The 25,285-nt window shown below is 45.3% G+C and overlaps 1 protein-coding gene across 1 annotated transcript in view; it reads right to left on the bottom strand.

The window, feature by feature from the left end:
• Positions 1-593: 593 nt before the first annotated feature.
• The window catches only part of LOC115477108 (tandem C2 domains nuclear protein-like), a 57,536-nt gene continuing 32,844 nt past the window's right edge, over positions 594-25,285 (bottom strand). Inside the window, exons 5-7 of the mRNA XM_030213722.1 lie at positions 12,311-12,425; positions 5,976-6,175; positions 594-1,603 (exon numbers count right to left, since the gene is read on the bottom strand). Coding sequence (XP_030069582.1) covers positions 1,493-1,603; positions 5,976-6,175; positions 12,311-12,425 — 426 coding nt within the window. The 3' untranslated portion in view covers positions 594-1,492. The remainder of the gene's footprint in view (positions 1,604-5,975; positions 6,176-12,310; positions 12,426-25,285) is intronic.

The following is a 25,285-nucleotide window of genomic DNA, read 5'->3' as shown; positions in this document are numbered from 1 at the left end:
GTGTTTCTTGCTGGTAGGTCTATAAGGTCTGACATATAAATCGGGGCCTCTCCGTGGATGATTTTATGAGCCAGGGTGCAGATTTTGAATGTAATTCGGTCAGTTAGTGGGAGCCGGTGTAATTTTTTCCTAAGGGGTCTAGCGCTTTCATATTTCGCTTTTCCAAATATGAGTCTGGCTGCAGTATTTTGAGCTGTCTGAAGTCTTTTAATAATTTGGGCTTTACATCCGGCATAGACGGAGTTGCAATAGTCCAAATGATTCAATACAAGTGATTGCACCAAATTGCGGAATACCTCCCTTGGGAAGAAAGGTTTCACTCTTTTTAGCTTCCACATTGCATGGAACATCTACTTTGAATTACATTTTCTCACAAGATTGAAGTAGAAGATGTACTGCATGGCCAACTAGTGATGTGTATCGCAAGGAAGCAGGAAAGGGGAAGGTGCTGGTACATGGCAGGCTCTGCTTAAGCAACCAAGTCTATGTTGAATTCAGTGAGGCGGAAAGTGAAAGATTTGAGCATATCCTTAAACTACAGGATAGCGATACCCCCCAACACTTATAACATATGGCAAACAGCAAATGTCAAAAAGATTACAAACATATTTATTCTCAGTAACAAACCCAGTACCGAGAAACATGAATTAATCTGAGCCATACAGTGTACTATATTAAAACAAAGTCACTAGTAAAGGAATTTATACGAATAAATATTTCTGTTGTGCAGAACACATGGTGCCCGGGACAGACAGTGCTGAAATACTTTTATGTCATCGTAAATCTGCTACAGAAAGTGCAAAGGTTAAGTTGAATTTGAGTAAGGCTATCTATGTGATAACAAGCAAAAGAACACCAGCTTCCTTGTTGCTCAATGCCTAGAACTGGGTTTGGCAGGAATAAACGAAAGCATAATAGCGGACGGAGCTCTATTGTTTTATGTTCAGGCCATGCTTCTCTACCAATAGTGCATTTCATCATGTGACATATGAACATAGTACATGCTGGTAAAGTGGGAACTAACATCTCACAGCGTTGCCAGGAAAACAAAAGAGACAAGAGTCGCTCTGCTGGAAAATTAAGCTTCTTCACAGAACAACCAAGTGGAGGACAAGCTCCAAAAGAGAACTGTCCATACGACAACATTCACCTTTGTACCAGTCAGCGACAAGCATTTTGGAACTTCTTTCTGAGTGCTCGGGACAGAGGCCTGATTCTGCAGTATAGCACGAGATATACTAATGCATCCCCCAGGAATATCTGCTGTTCACCTCTCAGACGGTTTTAGCTGTTAACAAGTTCATTACCTAGTAGCCGTAGACCATATTCTGGGAAAGAGTCATTTCCATCTACTGGGGGCTAGTACAGCTGCCTTCAGTTTCTTGTTTACAGGCGCTTTGCCTGTCTAAACTCTATTAAATCGCCATGCTCGTTTGTACAAATAATACGATTAAACGTTGTCTGAAGTATTTGAAACTTGATCTTTGAAGTCTCAACATGGGTTCAGCTTGTGCCATTTAATAACAACTTTTTCTGGGTTAGTGATCGTGTCTCTCCATTGCTCTGCGGCTTCACTGCTGTTGCTGTCACTGCTTATCCAAACCTGAAACAAGACAATAAATATGGTGACCAGTTTTCTTGAAGGAACATTGCAAGGTTCGCGGAATGTTAACATTCTCAGCTGATTCTTACTGAGTATTTCATAGCTATCCATTGAAAGAAGGAAAAACTGAACTCCAGTCTCTACTGTTTCTACCTGTTCTCAGTTTTGAAAACTCTGGTGTTGACTCTTCCTGGACTGGATTGTTGGATAAAAGGTTTGCAGGGCCAGCAGATCGTCACTTTGGATGCAGGAGTCAAACAAACCAATCTCTAGCCCTGCTCCCCAAGCTCTCTAATTGCTAATAATATTGGTAGGGCATGGCTCTTGCAGTGAGGGCCTTCTGAAAGTGCCCAGTAATTGTCAGATGAATTGCCGGGGTTTTTAAGAAAGGACTTTTGGTATTTGTAGTTATCAAATAATAAGGCTCACAGGGCTGGATTCTATAAATGGTACTAAAAAATGGGCACCAGAAAAGATCGGCGCTAATCTACAAATGGCGCACACCCTTTACACAATAGCGCTTAAACGTGGATCTTTGCTTAACTCTAACTATGGCCGCCAGACTTACACCTGCTGAAAACTGGTGTAAATGCTTGTACCTAAGTTGGGCACACACAGCCATTATTCTATAGGAATATGTGCAATTTTTTGAATGCCCCTGACACGCCCATGTCCCTCCCATAACCACACCTCCTTTTGGGTTGCACTCAATGGGAATTAAGCACCCTGCATTACAGAAGTGCACAGCCATATTCACATGCAAATTCTAATTGCAGCAAATTAACATAAATAATTGGTAGCTGGCGCTCCAAAATTTTGATTGTTAAATGACTTGTTAAGCCCAACTTTGGGCGCCATATATAAAATCTGAGGGAAAACGTATTAAAGAAAACCCATATCATCATCATCATTATTGATTCATTTATAACCCAGCTATCTGAACCATACTAAGGGCGGCTTTTACTAAACCGCTCTAGTGATTCCCGCATGGCAATGCCGATGAAACCCATTCAAAGTGAATGGGCTTTGTTGGCATTGCTGTGTCAGGAATCACTAACATTAGTAAAAGGGGCCCTAAGTGAGGTACAACATTCACATAGATACAATACAAACAAATCTAACAGAGATTAATTAGCCCATCCGACCTGCCCAGTTATTCTGATGTACACTGATAAGAATATATCCCAAGTGCCAGCCATAGAAGCTTGACTGCTTGTTAGACATTGTTGCCTACACATCTTGACTAGGTGCATATACTGGTTCCCATGGCCCTCCTCCACCTTCAAGTCTTACCATCAAGTTTTGTGATAGTCTAGACCAGTGGTTCCCAAAATTGGTCACATTAGTAGATGGGTTTGCAGAAACAGGTCTGCTCCTTTTCTCTCTGGACATCCACTAGTATCTCTGCCTGGTGGTGGACGTCAGCATGGGGGTCAGAGTCAGTGAATTTTCACAGACCCTGAACCTCCTCCTGTGTGGGCTTCCTGTTAGACTGGAACTCCATGCAGTGTACTAGGCCTGTGAGCAGACACATAGGACCCCCGGGCTGACTGCTGCCACTACTGCTGCTTTCGCTGCCTTTATGGTGAGGGCGAGGAAGTGGATGAGAGAGGGCAGGGTTTGCTATTTTGTTTTCATCATCTAGGACCATGTGAATTTTTAAGTGTTAAAATGGGGTTCATACTGGATAAAAGTTTGAGAAGCTAGCACAACAAAGCTTGTTCTTGAAATTAGTGAGTACCGGCCAAACTGACCATTTATAGTCACTTAGCTTTGAAAGACAGTGTCCAGTCACCAGTACTTTCAACCTGATTGCCCCCTGGCCTGCAGACATGATAGTTTGTGCTTCCTTTACCCATGCTTTGTTTTCTCCTTATTACCTCCTTGTGTCCCGCCCTCGCGGAAGTTACGTCAGCACAGGGATGGAAGGAGGGCCGAAGGGAGGCGTTCTACTGCCTGCAGCGCTGCTTTCATGGAGGTGAGACTGCGATTTCAATGCAGGGGGCAGACGGTCGACGACGGAGGGCGGGTGGGACTGCGGCGCTGGGCCCCCCCCTTGGAGGCCCGAGCCCGGAGAATTTTGTCCCCCCTGCCCCCCCTCGGCGGCTATGGTCAGCTTCCATATGTTAATATAAGCTGCTGTAATTTCCAAAGAAAGGAAAGGGTTACACTCATGCTGTGAGACTCAGCCCTCCTTTTCTGTTAGATGTAGAGAGTTTCAGAAAGAAAAAGGCTTTAACACAGATGTAACTTATATCGCTGACATTTCTTCTTCTCTTTCAATTGCTTTCCGGCTGTATTGTAAACTGATATTTTCAACATCCAGCCTCTTATTCAGGGCTTTGGAGTGTTAATGAAAGGTTGTTTTGTTCTATTTTATTGAGTCTGAGCACACAGTACCTTTCAATTCATGACTAGGACCATGAATTACTAGGAAGACACAATGGGCTGTGAAACTGAACCAGTCATAAGTTTGTTCTCTTGTGTAGTTATCACAAAGGCAAGTGCTTACATTTTGCCATGAAAGGTGGTGTGATTTAACTGTAGGTTTACCCACTGGCATGGCAGAAAAGTCTACAGGGGACGTCTGATTGTAAACCGTTCGGATAGTTCGCTCTTGAGTGGTATATCTTTGAAGACACATCTCTTCAACAAAGCCTACTAAGGACATCCTCACTAACTATTCCCCAAACTACTCAGATGCATCTAAAACACCTCTCACAACACCTACCTAGCACCTACATCTAAATTACCTACCTTAGCTTATTATCGACTGTATCTAAGATCATGTAATGACTGCATCATAACAACACTCTGTAAGCCACATTGAGCCTGCAAAAAGGTGGGATAATGTGGGGTACAAATGCAATAAATAATAATAATAATAATATCAAGATATGAATTAACTTGAAACTCGACTTCTAAGAGGAGAAATTGTCAGAGTAAGCTACTGTTAAGATGTGTTAATTTACTGTTACAAGACAAAACAATTTGGATCCATATTATTGTGGACTTGAGTGTCAAACAACATTTATATATATTCCTTACGAATTCTTGGATAATTTTGTAATTGTATTAACACTTTCTTGATCAAGTGTATAACCTTGAAAATGATGTAAAAATTTGTAAAAAAAAAAAAAAAAAAAAAAGACAAAACAAAGGAGGAGGAAAAGTCCCTCATGTAAATGTGAGCACGAAAAAACAAAGTGAGGAGAGCTCAAGGAGGATATTCAAGGAGTCTTTAATTGTGACAAGCATAAAAATGACCCGACACGGCCCTGTTTCGGCGTAAAGGCCTGCCTCAGGGGTCAGAATATCTCATATGCTCTTGGTAATAGGACTGTGTAAAGACAAGGTCCTCGCTGTGGAAATGTTGTATAATCTTCGCAATGAAAAAACGCTGTGTAGGACTGCCGATCACCAGCAACTGTAACAAAGTGGTGATCAGCGGTCCTACACGGCGTTTTTTAATTGTGAAGATTATACAGCGTTTCCACAGCGAGGCCCTTGTCTTTACACAATCCTATTACCAAGAGTATATGAGATATTCTGACCCCTGAGGCAGGCCTTTGCGCTGAAACACGGCCGTGTCGGGTCGTTTTTATGCTTGTCACAATTAAAGACTCCTTGAATATCCTCCTTGAGCTCTTCTCACTTTGTTTTTTTCATGCTTAAGTTACTGTTAACCCCTGTTATAAGTAACAAGGTCTCGTTGCATAAAATGGGACCTGTGCTAAAACAGCATGAGTTAGTAGTAAAATAACATGTCTTAATGGTAGCCCTCAATGATAACTGTCTACACCCCTAAATCCCATAGACTCTTCTTCATCCACCACAGACCCACAAGTAATTCCGCTTCAACCACTCTAAGGAAAAGGTTCCTGTGTGTAATATAAATAAAGTTCTTTTATCTCAAAAATAAGTTCAAATTGAAATACAGTCTTGCAAGAATGAACTGCCTTGTGTATGATGTATTCAAGAAGTTTGTGTATGAGAAACTCACGTTTTTTCTTCAGTGACAAAGCTGCTAACCCAAAATTGAAGGGCTACCTTGCCTTTGATAGTGACAACTTCTTAGTGTATCAGTGTACCTTGACACTAACTCTCATGAGTAGCCCTGATATAGTTCGGAACCCATTGATATTTGAATATGGTTAAGAACTAAACATTTAGCAGAACAAGCTGTATTCTGTGGTGTTGTATCCCAACAGAAACACAGACGTTGTTTAGTTCTTATACATAAACAAATAAATAGAACAAACCTGTCCTAGGAAGTGTTTCCTTCTCACTGAACTTCTGCTGTAGAGCTTAATTAGAAAATTAATTCCTTACATAATTAATTCCAATACATAAACAAATAAATAAAACAAACCTGTCCCAGGAAGTGTTTCCTTCTCACTGAACTTCTGCTGTAGAGCTTAATTAGAAAATTAATTCCTTGTTCTTTCTGTGTCACTGGGAAAATCATCATTTCTCTCCACTGCACTTGGGAATTGGTGGACTTCAGTGGGCGGGTCTTCTTCTTGTAAACCAACCCTTCGGTACTAAACATTTCTGCCTTCACATAGAAATCTGAATGGTAGAAATTTAGAACAAGAGTGGAGTTAATTTCCTACAAACACAGGGCTGGTATGAGAGGAGGGCAAACAAGGCAGATCCCATGGGCCCCACAGCTCCAAGGGGGTCCCCAGTGGCACATAATGTCTTCTTCTCTCCATCCCCATTCAGTGTCTCCCTCACCTTCGTGGCCTAACTTTAAAATTCATTTTGTTTCGCAGGGGCATGTGGCAGTGATTTAGAAATGTTGCCTGCGGCCTCCTCGGTGTTTTCCCTCTGCCGTAGTCTGCCCCACCTCTGATGCAACTTCCAGTTTCCGACTGGGCAGACTGCAGCAGAGAGAAAGGGCCAAGGAGGCTGCAGGCAGAATGTCAGAATTGCTGCTGTGCCAGCAACCCCCTGTGAAGCAAAATGCATTTTAAAGTTAGACCGGGATGGTGAAGAAAAGGGGAAGACATGCCAGCCCACCGGGGCTTCCTGGAGCAGCAGTTTTTGAAGTAGACCGGGGGGAGGGGGTTCAAAGAGAGGGAAGAAATGCAGGATCGAGAGTGGAGGAAGGTAAAGGGGAAGAAATGATGGTCCTTGAAACAGAGAGGAGAGGGATGGTGGACAATGGAATGGAGGTAAGGGAGAGAAGTTGGACCCGGGGGTGGGGGGAAGGGACAGAGATACTGGATGGGAGGGAAGTTAGGAAGAGAAAGGGAGAGATGGTGGACCTGAGGGTGGTGGGGAGGGTGGGAGAGATGTTGGATAGAAGGGAAGTCTGGAAGAAAGAGAAAGAAGTTGGACCTGGGAATGGGAGGAAGGGAAGAGAGGGAGAAATGATGGGTCTGGAAGTGGGAGGGAGAGATGCTGAACATTGGGATGAAAGAGATGCCACATCAATGGGGAAAGGAAATAAGAAGAACAAAAAAGAGAGGGAGTAATGTTGGACCTTGGGGGTAGGGAAAGAGATGAGGAGAGATGGACCCACGGGGCGACAGGAGGGAAGAGAGGTGGGACAGGAAGATGCTAGGGGGTGGAGGGAAAGGGACAGGGAGATGTCAAGCAATCAGACTGGGGTGGGCTAGAAAAGTGGAGAGAGGGATAGGAGCTTCTGGAAATTGTGGAACCATGTGGGAGAGGAGGGGTGGCAAGAAGATGAGTGAGAGCAGAATAGTAAGTACAGAGGTAGAAATGTGGTAATGGGGTGTAGATGGAAGGAAATAGAAGGCTGAGAAAGGAGTGAGATGGGAAATAGGAGAGCTAGGGAGAGGAGATGGAAAAATTGATAAGTAGCTGAAAATTAAAAAGAAGGAGAAGGGTGTGAGAGAGGGTGAAATACGAGTGAATAGAGGCAGAAAAGAGAAAAGGGGAGAAAATAGCTTAAAGGTAAAAACCAATGTGTTAGAGACAGGTATAATGAAGGAATAGAACAAGAGAGGAGAGGAGAGGAGCAAAGAAAAATGGACAGAAGACACTCGAAAGAGAATTCGCAGAAGACAGACAAGAAAGCAGAAAAGAGAAACTGGGACCAAGACGATAGAAAAGCAAAATGTCCAGACAACAAAGGTAGAAAAAAGGGTTTATTTTGAATTTATTAACTGGAATCTTTGGGATCTGTGAATTACAGATGTTTTTTTTGTATTGTATTCAGTGGTGTAGCCAGATGGCTGATTTGGTGGGAGGGGAGGGAGCTTGAGCCCAAAATGGGTGGGCACCAAATTTTCTCCCCTCCAGAATGCAAAATATAAATACTTGAGCTGACAGAGACCCCCAAGCTCTATCACTTGTCCTCCTCCTCCAGTCTAGTAGCCAGAACTCTCTTAAGCTCTGCAGCTGGTGGCAGTATCCCTGAGTTTCCACTGCCTTGCACCCCTCCCCCCACCATGCATGTTTGGTTTTCGTGCATGCGTGAAAGCCGAGCAGGCATGGGGGATGGGAAGGGGGCAGCAGCAGCAGCTCTGAAATACTGCTGCTGGCTGCAGAGCTTGGAGAGTTCTGGTCGTTGGACCTGAGGAGGGGGAGGAGGTGGACATCAGTTGGTGAGGTTTGGGGATCCCCACCAGCCACAGCAAGACAGATGTTCATTTGGGGAGGACTAAGCCCCACCCTCTTCATGGTTATACCACTGATTGTATTCAGTAGAAAATTAAGTGCATTAATATTTTTATGTCTCTAGTGTTGCAGTTTAAATTCTTGGGGTTCCCAGCTCAATTTTGGTGTTCATATTTCTAATTTGTGATCCCTTGTTCTGTATTTGGTGAAGGTCTGCCTGTGTTTTGTGTGTGAAGAAGTCATTTAAAGTTGTTTTACCAGTGGCGTTCCTAGCGTGGATGGCACCTGGGGCGGATCGCTGATGCGCCCCCCCCCCCCCCCCGCCTGCGAAATGACACCTTCCCCCCTCCCCGGAGAAATGACACCCCCCCCCCGGGTGCACGCCGCTGGGGGGGGGGGGGTGCCGCAGCGTGCGCCTGTGGGCTCCGACTTTGCGAACTTCGCTCGTTCGCTGCAGCTCCCTCTGCCCCGGAACAGGAAGTAACCTGTTCCGGGGCAGAGGGAGCTGCAGCGAACGAGCGAAGTTCGCGAAGTCGGAGCCCATAGATGCGCACGTCGCGGCACCCCCCAGCGGCGTGCACCCGGGGCGGACTGCCCCCACCGCCCCCCCCTTGGTATGCCACTGTGTTTTATGTGTGATAGTAATGGTAGTGGGGAGATCATGGGAAGGGGCAGGGAGGAGAGGAGATTGGGGGGGGGAGCCTCTTTAATTTCTGCCCTGGGCCCCAGCATGTCTAATACTGGACCCTGAGAGTACTAAGAACCATGCTTGTATCAATATGATAAAAGGTAATTATATATACGTATCTAAAACATAAAGGGGCAGATTTTTCAAAAAAGCAAAGAAAACCAACTATCTTTAGGTTTATTTTCAGTTGGAATCTAACTGATTGTAGCTGATAATAGGCTTAAATATAGCCAGTAAAACTTAGCGATGTAACCTAGTCAATTAGAGTTAAATTAAGCCAGCTACTGAAATGTTGAGAGGCAGCCTGCTAAGCTATTCCCCCTCCAAACTCTGCCCCACAGAATGCCTATTTTTGAAGAGAAAAATACAGCTGTTTAGTGAAACTAGATGACTACAATCAACCACTCAGTGGGGTAATTATTTTCCATGACAATTCTAGTCATCTATGAGCTAGCTGGCTAGATTCATTTGAATATCAGTCCTATAGTTTCTATTTAAGTTTATCCTGACTTTTTTTTTAACCTAGTAACTTCTCATTCTTATTTTTTCATGTATCTATGCAGGATGTAAAGAACAACTCACAAAAAAAAACTACAGACCGCCCAAAGCACAGCAGCCAGACTGATATATGGTAAAACACGATTCGAAAGCGTAAACTCCTTCGAGAAAAGCTGCACTGGCTCCCAATCAAAGAACGGATCATCTTCAAAATATGCACATTGGTCCACAAAATCATCTACGGCGTAGTCCCAGGATACATGACGGACCTCACTGATCTACCAACTAGAAACAAACTCGGGTCAGCACGATCATACCTAAACCTACGTTACCCAAACTGCAAAGGGCTAAAATACAAAACAACTTATGCATCTAGCTTCTCCTACATAAGCGCACAACTATGGAATGGACTCCCGTATGCTGTGAAAACAATACATGACCACCTAAATTTCAGGAAGTCATTAAAAACCCACCTCTTCAAAAAAGCTCATCCCAACGATCCAACATAAATCCCCACACCCTGCAACACAACATAATCAAAGATCGTATTGGACAATTCACTATCCTCTTTCCCTTGACCCATGACGCCTGATTCACTTCTACCTCATCTGACCTCAACACAATCTTGTATTTGTTATCAACCGAAATGGCAAACACCTTTACGGTACTTTGTAAGCCACATTGAGCCTGCAAATAGGTGGGAAAATGTGGGGTATAAATGTAACAAATAAATAAATAAATAAATGTAACAGTACAACCCACTTGAACTAACCAACAGCCTCAGGTGTATGTGTGGTATGTGTCAGGGAAGATTCAGTCCACCTTAAATTTTCACATCCCATGAAGTTTTTCCTCTCTTCCAGCATCTTAGAATAGCACATACCAGTAGCGTAGGTATAGGGGGGGTCATGGGGGCCTGGCCCCCCCACAAATTGGCTCTGGGGCCCTTGGTTTGGCTGGCAGGGTTCCCCAACCTCCAATAGCTGAATCATTTGTACTGCGCTGTTCTCGCCACATTGCCGGCCCTGCTCTACTCAGTTGCGCCGTGCATGCTTGTTTCAGTGAAACTGAGCATGCGTGAGACTTTTGCGCATGCTCAGTTTCATTAAAATGACCGTGCATGGCACGACTGAGAAGAGCAGGGCCGGCAAACGCTTCAGCTGGAGGGGGCTTGGGGACCCCCGCCAGCCAAGGTATGATGATACGGTGGTGGGCAGGTGCGTGCGGCGGGGAGGTGAGCTGAAATGTGCCCCACCCCACTTTGGACTCTGGCCCCCTCCCCGGGGGTCAAGTTCTGGCTACGCCCCTGGCACATACACCTCTCTCCTGTGAATGAGCATGACAGAAAGATTGCTATACTGAATTCGAAAGAAATGGGAGTAGGGGAACTGACAAATAGCACACAGTTTGGATAACTCATACAGCTCTGTGCCCAAGAGGGACCAGTATAGCCAGTCCTGCTTTTACCAAAATACATGCACAGAAATGTAGTCTTGCATAGAGAACTCGGAGAAATCAGAACTAGATCTCTGCACAAACAGTGGAATAAAAGCAGGCCTGGCTCAACCTAGACTTGGAACTATAGGGTCTCAGTTCAATAAAGTGATGAAATAGGAGCAGTGATCAATAGGATAACATGGTGCAAGGAATCCGAGATGAAAGGACAGTATGAAGGCAATGAACCCGTATGGCCAAAAAAATAATTTCTTGTGTTTCTGCAGGTGCCTGCATCAGGGTATAATATCAACACTCCTTGACAACAATAGGTAATAGAATAGAACAGTGTTTCTGGGTTTAAAAAAAGGTTTGGACAAGTTCCTGGAGGAAAAGTCCATAGTCTGTTATCGAGACAGACATGGGGAAGCAGCTGCTTGCCCTGGGATTGGTAGTATGGAGTGTTGCCACATTTTGGACTTCTGCCAGGTACTTGTGACCTGGCTTGGCTATTGTTGGAAAGAGGATACTGGGCTAGATGGACCACTGATCTGACCCAGTATGGCTACTCTTATCTTCTTATGTTATGTTAGATTGTCTATTAGATTGTAAGCTCTTTGAGCAGGGACTGTCTCTCTTTGTTAAATTGTACAGCGCTGCGTAACCCTAGTAGCGCTCTAGAAATGTTAAGTAGTAGTAGTAGTATTACATAGAGCAGTGATTTAACCAGAGCTGAGATTGTGATGTCATAATGCCTCATTCCACCAATGCCTAAGAGCCAGCCTCATCAGTGATGTCACAATGGCTTGATTGGCCTATATTTGTCTCACTCTTATCTATTAGATTGTAAGCTCCTTTGAGCAGGGACTGTCTCTCTTTGTTAAATTGTACAGTGCTGCGTAACCCTAGTAGCGCTCTAGAAATGTTAAGTAGTAGTAGTATGTTCTTGGTCTTTCGTGTAAATTTCACACTTGCTTCATTGGCTGGTCAGAAAGACTTCCAGCAACAAAAGAAATCTAAATCCCTTTTTTTGTGCCATACTGGTTTCTTTGTTTCCATCATGCCTATTTATCCTCAATTCCTTGCATTAGGTCATCTTGTTGATCATTTTATGGTCCCAGCACTCCCTCAGCAAGGTCCATTCATCCTCGAACCATCTCCTGATGCAGCTGGCCAGTATGGCAAAATCTGAACAGGAGAGCAGAGTGTTACCATTGACCTACTGCCAATCCTTCCTTATACTGCTGATTTTCCAAGCATGATTTTTCTAATTACTGTTATTTCTGACACGGTTACTTGATTTTTGCTCCACACTGGGATGGGGCTGTGTAAATATTATCCCACTCATTTTTTACTGCTGTTTAAACTAATACAGGCCACAGAGCATGAGTCATGAAACCCGTGAGACTTTCCTTCTTGACGTTATCCTTCCAGGAAGCGATCTCTACAATCAAAGATGGAATTTATAGCCTTGAAAGCATTCAGTAACTCACTCAGAGACAGTGGTGTGGATGAGCTTGGGAGATTCTGCGCTTTAAGAATCTGTAGCTGGATCCTGCTGTTTATTGCTTGGAAACAGGTTCCTATTTGAAGTTCGGCAGGGCAAACCTGCATTAGGAAAAAAAATAGTGAATATACACACACACATGCATATATAAGAGGAAATCTTCAAACACTTATATAATGGAAATGATAGGATGCTAGGAATTATTTATTTATGTTATTTATTTGTAGCATTTGTATCCCACATTTTCCCGCCTATTTGCAGGCTCAATGTGGCTTACGTTATGCCGTGATGGCGATCGCCATTTCCGGGTACAGAATTTCACATGGTAATACATTTACTTGTATACATACATGGTACTACTACTACTACTACTACTATTTAGCATTTCTATAGCGCTACAAGGCATATGCAGCACTGCACAAACATAGAAGAAAGACAGTCCCTGCTCAAAGAGCTATGTAATAAAAGTGAGCCAAGTATAGGACAATCAAGCCATTGTGACATCACTGATGAGGTTGGCTCTTATTGGTGGCCTGAGGCATTATGACATCACAATATTAGCTCTGGTTACAAGTGACTACTACTACTACTATTTATCACTTCTATAGCGCTACAAGGCGTACGCAGCGCTGCACAAACATAGAAGAAAGACAGTCTAATAGACAAAAAATAAAGTAAGCAAATCAAATCAATTAATGTGAACGGGAAGGAAGAGAGGAGGGTAGGTGGAGGCGAGTGGTTACAAGTGGTTACGAGTCAAAAGCAATGTTAAAGAGGTGGGCTTTCAGTCTAGATTTAAAGGTGGCCAAGGATGGGGCAAGACGTAGGGGCTCAGGAAGTTTATTCCAGGCGTAGGGTGCAGCGAGACAGAAGGCGCGAAGTCTGGAATTGGCAGTAGTGGAGAGGAATACATTGTGGTACTGCACACAAATGATTTTGCATCAAGGTTCATACATACATGGTACAGAGGAATCCATTATGGCATTGCATCGAGGTTTCTAAGCGATAAAATGAGTTGTAGCATAAGTTAGGTCGTCGACTATAGAGATGTCACCTTCAATTTAAGGAATAGATTGGTAGTGCGTATTCTGTAGCTTTCTTTAATAGCAGTGAGGTTAAACAGTCAAGTGACAAGAGTTCGGTTTTGTCTAGTTCGTGTAAAGTCTATTTATTTTGTATATTATTAGGAAAGAGATGAAAAAAAAACCCCAAAGGATATTATAATGCCTTTGTATCGCTCCATGGTGCGACCTCACCTTGAGTATTATTGCGTTCAGTTCTGGTTGTCGCCCGTATCTCAAAAAAGATATAATGGAATTAGAAAAGGTTCACAGAAGAGCAACCAAAATGATAAAGGGGATGGAACTCCTCTCATATGAGGAAAGGCTAAAGAGATTAGACCTCTTCAGCTTGGAAAACAAATGGCTGAAACGGGATATGAAAATCCTGAGTGGAATAGAACGGGTAAAAGTGAATTGGTTTTTCACTCTTTCAAAAAGTACAAAGACCAGGGGACACTCAATGAAATGACATGGAAATACTTTTAAAACAAATATGAGGAAATATTTTTTTCACTCAAAGAATAGTTAAGCTCTGAAACTTGTTGCTGGAGGATGTGGTAGTGGCAGTTAGCGTATCTGGGTTTTAAAAAGATTTGGGCAAGTTCCTGGAGGAAAAAGTCCATAGTCTATTATTGAGAGAGACATGGGTGATGTCACTTGGTAGCATGGAATGGTGCTACTAATTGGGATTCCAGAATCTTGTTATTGTTTGGGATTCTGGAATGTTGCTACTAACTGGGTTTCTGCCAAGCACTTGTGACCTGGATTGCAAACAGGACACTGGGCTACATGGACCATTGGTCTAACCCAGTATGGCTAGTCTTATGTTCTTATGTAGTCTATTAGGGGCCCCAGTTCATGGATAGGTTCAACTAATGTGTTCATTTATCATTCTATCCTCCTCCTATCAACATTATATAGATGGAGGCTTTTGAACTGGTTCCTCCATAACAGATGCCAGTGAGTATGCATTTGATGGCTTCTGTCCAGACCAGACAGCGCACATCATGAATTTTGCTATTTATACTAGCCATTAAGCCCGTTAAAACGGGCGAGATTTGTGTTTTGCAAAATGTAATAATTCTCACCTCCATCCATCCATGTCCAGCAAACCTCCTCTCTCCCCTGCCCTCCCCTCCCCCGATCCATGTCCAGCAGCCCTCCTCTCTCCCCTGCCCTCCCCCCATATCCAGCAACCCTCCTCTTTTCCTTGGCCTTTCCTCCCATCCACCAACCCTGCTCTCTACCATGCCCTCCCCCCATGTCCAGCAACCCTGCTCTCTCCCCTGCCCTCCCCTCCCTTCCATCAATCCATGTCCAGCAATCCTGCTCTCTCCTCTGCCCTCCCCCCCATGTCCAGCAGCTCTCCTGTCTCCCCTGGCCTCACCCCGTCCACCGACCCTCCTCTCTCCCCTGCCCTCCCCCCATATTCAGCAACCCTCCTCTTTCCCTTGGCCCCCCCACCCTGCTCTCTCCCCATGTCCAGCAACCCTCTCCTCTCTCCCCTGCCCTCCCCCCACGTCCAGCTACCCTCCTCTTTTTCTTGGCCTTTCCTCCCATCCACCAACCCTGCTCTCTACCATGCCCTCCCCCCATGTCCAGCAACCCTGCTCTCTCCCCTGCCCTCCCCTCCCTTCCATCAATCCATGTCCAGCAATCCTGCTCTCTCCTCTGCCCTCCCCCCCATGTCCAGCAGCTCTCCTGTCTCCCCTGGCCTCACCCCGTCCACCGACCCTCCTCTCTCCCCTGCCCTCCCCCCATATTCAGCAACCCTCCTCTTTCCCTTGGCCCCCCCCACCCTGCTCTCTCCCCATGTCCAGCAACCCTCTCCTCTCTCCCCTGCCCTCCCCCCACGTCCAGCTACCCTCCTCGCCGCCACTCCCTCCCCCCTCCTTGCCGGGCCCCCTGCACTGACATGAGAGCAGGGGCGTAGCCACGGGTGGGCCTGGGCCCACCCACTTTGGGCTCAGGCCCGCCCAGCAACGGTGCACCTCAAGCCCAAACGACGTTTCCCTTGCTGCTGCTTACCGTCACTTCCGCTTTCCCTCCTCCCAGCCACCTGCCGGCACGCAGGTTTTGTTCTCTCCCTGCTCCCTCCCGTCATCCACGTCGTCGGGCAGCTGTGTGTTAGCTGCACGCTGCTACGAAATATGGTTCTTCCGCCGCGGCGCTGGCCCCGCCTCCTCTTCAGAGAGTTCAACTTCGGACGGGTGGGAGAATGTGAAGCCAGCCGGAAGGAAGGAGGCACGTAGCGGCTCGGCTCCGCTGCTGCAGAGTTAGATCGCCGATGGATGGAGGTGGAAGGGGAGTGAGGGGAAAGAAGGCCTGCAGCGCGCTGGCGGGTCACGGGTGGCTGGGAGGTGGGAGAGAGCAAAAACTGCAGTGGTTGGCTGGGGGGGGGGGAGGGGAAAAATGTGTAGCATGTCAGCGGGTGGGAGGAGGGAGAGAAATAAACCTACAGCATGCTGGCAGGTTTTCTTGAGGGATCAAGGAGAGAGGGAGAGACAGGAGCACTTGGGATGAGGGTAGGGAGTGAGACAGGGTAGTGCTAGATGGGGTGGAGGAATAATTGTTCAATGTGGGGGGAGGGATGGAGAGATGCTGCAAGGGGAAAGAGAGGGAGAATTGTTGGATAGGGGTGGGATGGGATGGAGAAAGGGAGGGAAAGGCTGCATAGGAGTTAAGTAGTAGTAGTAGTAGTAAAGGACCAGAGAGAAAAAAAAAAGTGTTGGACATGGAAGTGGAAGAAAAGGAGGGAGAGAAGAGAGGGGAAATGTCGAACATGGCATTGAGGTGAGGGGAAGGAAATATGGAGAGATGCTGTGTGGCGGGGCAGGGCGGGGGGGGGGGGGGTTGTGAGATGTTAGACCAGGGGCTCAAGGCAGGGAGAGGGAGAAAAGTTGGATATGAAGGTGGAGGAGAGGAAAGGAGAGATGCACAAGCGGGGGAGGGGAGAAAGAGGGAAGATGAATCCAGGGAGAGAAGATGGACAATGGATGGTAGGGAAGAGAAAGGGCAAAATGCTGAACAATGGAGGAGGAGAGGGGAGAGAGATGGGACAGGAAAATGCTGGTGGTAAAAGGGATAGGGAGATATCAGGCTATGAGAAAGAGGGAACAGATGCTGGGCTGGAAGGGTGGAGGGAGGGAGACACTGGGAATGGTGGAAAGCATGGGGGAGAGGCCCAGGGAGTGGAGATGGCAAGAAAATAAATGAGAGAACAGTGATTACAGGGGTAGAAATATGGTAATGGAGCGTAGATTGATGATGGAAACGAATGATAGGCTGGGAAGGAGAGAGATGGGGAATGGGAGAGCTAGTGGGTGAAAGGAAATGGAAATGTGATAGATATCTGAAAAGTAAAAACAAGGAAAAGATTTAGAAAGAGAATGAAATTTGAGTGTACAGAGGCAGAAAAGAAAAAAGAAAGGAAAGAGCTAAAATGGAAAGATCAGTATTTCAGAGGCAGGTGTAGTGAGGAAATGAAATGACAGGAGAAAAAAGACAAATGGACAGCCGCTTGAAGAATTAGCAGAAGACAGGAAAGCGGGAAAGCGAAATTGGAACCAACATGATGGAAAAATAAAATGTCCAGACAATAAAGATAGAAAAATCACTTTATTTTGAATGTTTTAAATGGAATATGTTAACTTTGGGAAATGTGCATGGTGGATGTCTTTTTATCGTGTTAAGTAGAAAAGGAAATGCGCTTTTGTTTTTTTTTTCTCCAGTGTTGCAGTGCATGCTGAGGTTCCCAGTTCAATTTTGTCTACATATTTTTATTTTTAATTTGTGATCCCTTGTTCTGTAATTTGTGAGGGTCTGTCAGTGTGACTGTAACGGCAGATGAAGAGATTAGAGAGGAGAGGGAATTGGGGAGGGGCTTCTTTATTTTCTGCCCTGGTCACCAGCATGGTTAACAGCAGCCCTGACCCTTGCTATAGCTAGTGGGGATCCCCAAGCTCTACCAGCTGGGGATCTCTTCCGAAGCTGGCCAGAGCTGCCTTCCACCGAGCTTGGCAGATGGGGGCAGCATCCTGGAGCCACTGACAACTAAGCATGTATGGGGTACTGGCATCAGTGGCTCGAGGAATTGCTGCTGCCTGCTGGGCTTGGCGGAGAGGAGTTCTGGCCATCTCTAGTGGAGGACCCCAGCTGACAGACATTGGGGATCCTCATCAGCTAAAGTATTTATATTTTGAGTTGGGGAAGTGCTGGGGGAGAGGGGGAGAGAGAAAATTTTGTGCCCACCCACTTTGTGCTCAGGCCCACCCAAAATTGGTTGTCTGGCTACGCCACTGCATGAGAGCGCCTCTCACCTCTGTGTGAAAGCGCTGCAGGCAGCAGCAGATTGCTCTGCTGCTGCCTGCAGCGCTTCCACACGGAGGTGAGAGGCGCTCTCATGTCAGTGCAGGGGGCCCGATACACAAGGGAGCGGTGGCGACGACGTCGGGGATGGGGGTTAGAGGTTGGTGCGCCGGCGATGTTCCTTCATCTCCAGGCTCTAGCGGCAGCGTCCATTTCCCTCTCTGTTCCGCCCTCTGACGTCATCACGTCTTGACGCGAGGGCGGGACAGAGAGGGAAGTTTCTACTGCGCATTTGCGGGTGAGTCGGTCACTTGTCATTTATATGTTTGATTATCAGAGTAGTGCTTGAGTACCAGATGGACTAAATATTCCCCACAGACAAAAAAATGTATGCTCATAACTTTGAGGCATTACAATCAAATTGGCCTCTTTGAAAATTTACTAGGGCTAAGTGCATAACTTTATAATCAAAATGTAACTAGAGTATAAAAAGTGGATGGCAACAGAGGTGGATTTAGGGCAGGAAGAAAAGTTAGGAGCTTAGCACTGCTTTTCATCACTAGGTTCATAAATTAGGCTCATAAATCCAGGCAAATGAACAGAAGGCCTAAATTTAAAAGCATTAACTTTTAATAACCCTTTAGTGTCCAATGTTCCCGCAGTAAGCCATATGGGAACAGATTGATGGGAACATTGGTCACTAAAGGGAGCTTCTAAATTAAGATGAATTTATAGCTGAAAACTTATGCTCTTAAGTTTGGCTAAATACAGAACAAATATTTAGCAGCCTAACTCAGGAGGAAAAATATAGGTACTCATCTTTTTTTGAATATGGGGCCCAAATAAAGGTATTCTATAAGGAACCATCTACAGTTAGGCAGCAAATATGAATGTAAATGCCAATGAACATATACATATATAAACAATAATCCGGCTAGGCGCTATTCTGTAACTATCTGTATATCTATATAAATAATTCCCACCTCTGAAGCTCACTCCGTGCCACTGAAGCAAGCCCCCCCCCCCCGTAGTGTTCGTTGGGTGCCCCGCCCTCAGCCCCGCCCACTCCCGACATAATTCGCAACTCCAACGTTCTGAAGCTCACTCCGTGGCTTCAGTGCAGGGACCAGGGTTCGTCGTGGTGTAGATTTCCATCTCTAGCCATCTGTCAGCCCCGCCCTCGCATCACAATGTCATGACGTTGTGGGCGGGCTGGGTAAGCAGATGACACGAGAATCGCTGGTGCCGGATGGACTACGCTTCAGGGCTGCCAAAACGCCGGACTGGGAGGTGGGGGAGGGAGTGGGGCCCCCTGGAACTGCGAGGGAGGGAGGGAAGGAAGGAAAACCTTGCTAGCGCCCGTTTCATTTGTGTCTGAAACGGGCCTTTTCTTCCTAGTGTTTGATAAAGGATACTTTGCAGATAGCCATTCACATGGGCAGGGCTTACACTAACATACATAACGTATATAATACTATGTTACGTATATATCTCCTGAATCTAGGTATAAGCATTTATACCAGTTCTATGCTAGCAGGAGTGCTCACACACAAAAACACAAACATGTATAAGTACATAAGTAATGCCACACTGGGAAAAGACCAAGGGTCCATCGAGCCCAGCATCCTTTCCATGACAACGGCCATCTGGTTAAACTAATATTCCACAAAAGAAAGTAGGTGCCTAGCTTCCTTTCTAGAATAGGCTCCTAATAGATACCCTTTATAGAATTTTCCTTCATAAGAGTAGTTTCACAACAGGGGGCCTAGGTTAAGAAAACAGGAAAATTAGAAATTATGTCTTACCTGATAATTTTCTTTCCTTTAGTCCCAACAGATCAGTCCAGAAATTCTGGTTGGCACATATAACCCACAATTCCAGGACTGATCTGTTGGAACAATAAGGAAGTTCATACTTTGGCACTATTTTATAAAGACACACAGAGGCACTTTTACATAAAATACACAGCTGGAATTTAAAGCAATTGTGTCCACCAGGATTCAGACAGTTCCCAGTCCTGGTTCAGAATACTGAAAGCTCCCATGTACTAGGGCACTCTTACTGAAACTTGACTACCTATTAACACATTGTTTAAACAGGTCATGTAATTGCACGCTTGTATGGCATCTTTATTGTATATTTTGATTTTGTTTGCCAGGAAGACATTGTCAAACACCTGTTACTTGGAGCCTAATCTACCAGCTGATGTTTATTACTGCTGTGGCAATGAGTGACCTGGTTTGTCCCTGAACCCACAAAACTTTCAATAAAAGATTAAGAATATGCCACACTGTGTATAAGCCATCAACGACAGCTTCCATGCTTAAGTCAACAGATGGATTTTGAAGCCAGTAGACCACATAATCTACACCCATGTGCTTGTGGATTTAAAAAAAACTAGCAAGACGGCTGATCTTGAAGAAAAATTTATGCTGATATCTATTATTGGACAAACATAAAAATGATCAAACGTTGCATATGAACTTTGAAACCATACAGATTTTTCTTCATTCAAGACCTATAGTCCTGAAAGATCAATAGGTGGCGCCATGCTCTAGAAACGTTGATCTGTGTGCCTAAGAACAGCCGCTCTAGGCTGAGTCAAATCCCAGTGACAGGGTAGGACGTGGAGGGGCATAATTGTACGAAAACGTCTATCTCCATGGGCGTTTATCTCCGAGAACGGGTCCGTGAAGGGGCGGACCCAACCGTATTTTCGAAAAAAATAGACGTCCATGTTTTATTCGACAATTTGTGAGCTGGGCGTTTTTGCTTTTCAGCGATAATGGAAAATGAAAGCGCCCAGCTCAAAAACGAATAAATCCAAGGCATTTGTTCATGGGAGGGGCCAGGAGTCGTAGTGCACTGGTCCCCCTCACATGCCAGGACACCAACTGGGCACCCTAGGGGGCATTTTTACAAAAACACAAAAAAAAGGTAAAAGAGCTCCCAGGTGCATAGCACCCTTCCCTTGTGTGTTGAGCCCCCCAAATCCCCCTCAAAACCCACTGCCCACAAGTCTACACCATGATTATAGCCCTAAGGGGTGAAGGGGGCACCTACATGTGGGTACAGTGGGTTTGGGGGGTTGGACGACTAATAAGCATTAAGTAGCACAATTGTAACAGGTAGGGGGGGATGGGCCTGGGTCCACCTGCCTGAAGTCCACTGCACCCCCTAACAACTGCTCCAGGGACCTGCATACTGCTGCCAGGGAGGTGGGTATGACATTTGAGGGTGAAAATAAAAAGTTGTGAAACATCATTTTTTGTGGTGGGAGGGGGTTAGTGACCACTGGGGGAGTCAGGGGAGGTCATCCCCGATTCCCTCTGGGGGTAATCTGGTCATTTAGGGCACTTTTTGGGGCCTTATTCGTGAAAAAACAGGGTCCAGGAAAAGTGCCCTAAATTCTAGCTACAAACGCATACTTTTTTTCCATTATCGGCGAAAGACGCCCATCTCTGTTCGGGTGATAACCACGCCCCAGTTCCACCTTCGCCACGCCTCCGACACGCCCCCGTCAACTTTGTACGCTTCCGCGATGGAGTGCAGTTGAAAACGTCCAAAATCAGCTTTCCATTATACCGATTTATTCGTTTTTGTGAGATAAACGTCTATCTCCCGATTTGGGTCAGAAATCTAGGCGTTTTTCTCTTTCAATTATAAGGTGGATAGTAACATAGTAGGTGACGGCAGAAAAAGACCTGTACGGTCCATCCAGTCTGCCCAACAAGATAAACTCATATGCGCTACTTTATATGTATACCTGACCTTGATTTATATCTACCATTTTCAGGGCAGAGACCGTAGAAGTCTGCCCAGTACTAGCCCCGCCTCCCAACCACCGGTGCTGCCACCCATGGCTCATGTTCATTAGCAAGACCTTCTTGCATTTTACCCATGACAGTATCTCATGATGAGGGGGGGAGCTACTTTTTGTATTTATTTGAGGTGGAAAACGCTGGCATGCAAGAATCATAGACTTCATATTCTGTCAACATCAGGGCAAAACAGCATCAAGGCTGAAAAATTCATAACTGAAAAGAATAATTTTTGCTCTCCGTAAACTAGCACTGTCAGGTCCTTTTACAAAAGCTGCGGTAGGCTCTATGCGCGTGCAGTGCGCACTCAAATGAGACTACCGCCAGGCCAGCACACCCTCCTGGTGGTAATTTTAGATTTGGCGTGTTCCCTCTGTGGATTAACTTGTTTTTATAACCACGTGTACACATAGGACAGTAGAGGTACATAAAGACATTCATCTTCAGTCATCCTCTGTGAGGACTGGTAGTGGAAAATGAATGGTTGCAATTTCCTTAAAGAAGCAGTTCAACCTTGCAGCTTCAAAATGCCATCTTAGGTGAAATGCTCCCCTCTCATGCACTGGAAAAATTATATACTGAACCTCCCCAAAGTCTTCGGTAAAAATAACCATCAAAAATACAAAACCAAAAACTTAGTGCTAATAGTGCCGGCCCATAGCACCGCACTAAGCCAAACACACATAGAAATAAAATTAGTTGTTTATTTAAATACTAGTAAAAGAAGCCCGTTTCAGAGCAAATGAAACGGGCGCTAGCAAGGTTTTCATCGCCAACACCCCCCTCTGTCCCTGGGCAACCCCTTCGTTGTTCTGGCATTAATCCGCCCCCAACGTCATGACGTTTGACGCGAGGGCGGGGCCCGGAGCGATTCCCCCCCCCCTGCCTCCCTGCCAACCCCTTCGTTGTTCTGCCATTGCTCCGCCCTCGAGGGCAGGGCCCGGAGCGATTCCCCCCCCCCGCCTCCCTCCCTGCCAACCCCTTCGTTGTTCTGCCATTGCTCCGCCTTCGAGGGCGGGGCCTGGAGCGATTTTGGTGGCTTCACCACCACGAACCTTCAAACCTTTTTGAAGGAAGTCAGAGCTTGGCTTCACTGACGTCAGTGTCCTCAGAACGTTGAGGGTGAGTTTTATTATAGTAGATATAACATAGAGGTCCACCCACTTTAGATCACAATTGGGGCTCATTTTCAAAGCACTTAGCCTTCCAAAGCTCCATAGGAACTGTAATTGGAAGAGGGCCCCTCAGAACAAACCACCACTATTAAGGCAATATCGTTTGTTTGTTGCCCGGTGGGATAGCACCTCTTTCATAGGGCTTCCTCTTGTGTGTATGTGTACGTGCTATTGCCACGCTACCAAAGTGCTTAACAAATACTTATAACCAGTGCTCATAAAAAAAACGTGAACTTATCTTTAAGACGATTACTTGCTGCTCTGTCTTTCTTATTTTGTTGCTTATTTTTTTCTCTTCACTCACTCGAATGGAGCACCTTCATTTCATTCAACTCCCGGTCTCACAAATGTAAATCCATCAAGCTTCCCCTCATCACGCCCGACACCGCGGGTTTCAATGATTTCTTCAGGGACTCGGGTTAAACACCATGCCAACCTTTTTTTTTTTTTTTATTTAAGGATAGCCAATAGCTATCAACTGAGACCAAGTCACCATAGGCTCTTTAATGCCTCTCATGCACAGCACTAGACTCATATGCTGCTACTTATCCTCAAAAAAAGAAATAAAATTAAGGGGCCCTTTTACTAAAGGGCGGTAGGGCTACCGTTGGCTTGGTGCGGTGAATCGGCCCTACCTAGGGTTACCATATGGCTCCAGAAAAAGGATGTATTGCTATTCTTAATACGATTTTAGGAGATGGCTTACCCTGTTTTTTAATAACGATTTTTTTTAATCTCTTATTTTTCATTTTATGGGTTGGTAGGATCCATATTTAGTTGTTCTGATTAATTTCCATTAGTTTTTTTTTTACCTTTTTTAGAAGCTTATAAGATGTTCCACATGCGTTTTAAGGAATCTCTGACACTCTGAGGTTGGAACGCATGGATGACATCATTGGAACACATATTTTAGCTCTCTAAGCCTGCTTATAATCCAAATAGAAAAACGCCTAGATTGTGACCCAAATCGGGAGATAGACGTTTATCTCACAAAAGCGAATAAAGCTGTATAATCGAAAGCCGAATTTGGACGTTTTCAACTGCACTCCGTCGCGGATGCGGACAAAGTTGATGGGGGCGTGTCGAAGGCGTGGTGAAGGCGGAACTGGGGCATGGTTATCGGCCGATCAGAGATGGGCGCCTTTCGCCGATAATGGAAAAAAAATATGCGTTTTTAGCGAGAATTTAGGGCACTTTTCCTGGACCCTGTTTTTCCACAAATAAGGGCCCAAAAGTGCCCTAAATGACCAGATTACCACCAGAGGGAATCGGGGATGACCTCCCCTGACTCCCCCAGCGGTCACTAACCCCCTCCCACCACAAAAAATGATGTTTCACAACTTTTTATTTTCACCCTCAAATGTCATACCAACCTCCCTGGCAGCAGTATGCAGCTCCCTGGAGCAGTTGTTAGGGGGTGCAGTGGACTTCAGGCAGGTGGACCCAGGCCCATCCCCCCCTACCTGTTACAATTGTGCTGCTTAATGCTTATTAGTCGTCCAACCCCCCAAACCCACTGTACCCACATGTTGGTGCCCCCCTTCACCCCTTAGGGCTATAGTAATGGTGTAGACTTGTGGGCAGTGGGTTTTGAGGGGGATTTGGTGGGCTTAACACACAAGGGAAGGGTGCTATGCACCTGGGATCTCTTTTACCTTTTTTTTTGTTTTTGTAAAAGTGCCCCCTAGGGTGCCCGGTTGGTGTCCTGGCATGTGAGGGGGACCAGTGCACTACGAATCCTGGCCCCTGTCACAAACAAATGCCTTGGATTTATTCGTTTTTGAGCTGGGCGCTTTCATTTTCCATTATCGCTGAAAAACAAAAACGCCCAGCTCACAAATTGTCGAATAAAACATGGACGTCTATTTTTTTCGAAAATACGGTTCAGTCCGCCCCTTCACGGACCCGTTCTCGGAGATAAACGCCCATGGAGATAGACGTTTTCGTTCAATTATGCCCCTCCATACGTTCCACCACAATTTTTATCACTTTTCTTTTTCTAAGATGGTTTAAGGAGTTATTTTTGCAGCGATTTTAGTTGGTATGGATCCTAGAACATCTCAGGGTGTTCATTTTATATTTTTATTTTCAATCATTTTAGCGATCTTCCACGGATGTAAATAGTGGCAATTTTTTTTGTTTAAGGGCACTCTCTAGCTATTTTTTAGTTAATTTGTATATCAGGCACATGTTTTTGTTTTTTTTTATTTGCATAAAGTCTTTATTAAACAATTGAACAATACATTAATGTATCCATTACAGTGAGAGTATAGCATTGGGTCTTAACGATACATTTGCATATGATAACTCCCCTCTCTTCATCTCTCCTCGTCAATATTTTCTATTTTTTAAACCACATGTAACTTCAAAAATTTTTATTTGTTTTTTAACAATTTTATAGTGCAAAGAATCCCCCCTCCCCCCCCCCAGTGCAACCTCTGATTGTCGTACCCTACAAACCTCTTCCTAATCACTTTTACTTATTACTAGCATAATACAGTTATGTGAAATTTTTCCATATTGAGTGCCATTTGCCCATTTGGTGCTTGCGTTCGGCCAGAAGCCTCTCCATCTCGCACACATAGCTCAACTTATT

This window comes from Microcaecilia unicolor, chromosome 9 (assembly GCF_901765095.1).
Source record: "Microcaecilia unicolor chromosome 9, aMicUni1.1, whole genome shotgun sequence".
Taxonomy (NCBI): Eukaryota; Metazoa; Chordata; class Amphibia; order Gymnophiona; family Siphonopidae; genus Microcaecilia; species Microcaecilia unicolor.
Note: the sequence above shows the minus strand (reverse complement) of the source record. Positions and strands in the feature narration are given on the sequence as shown.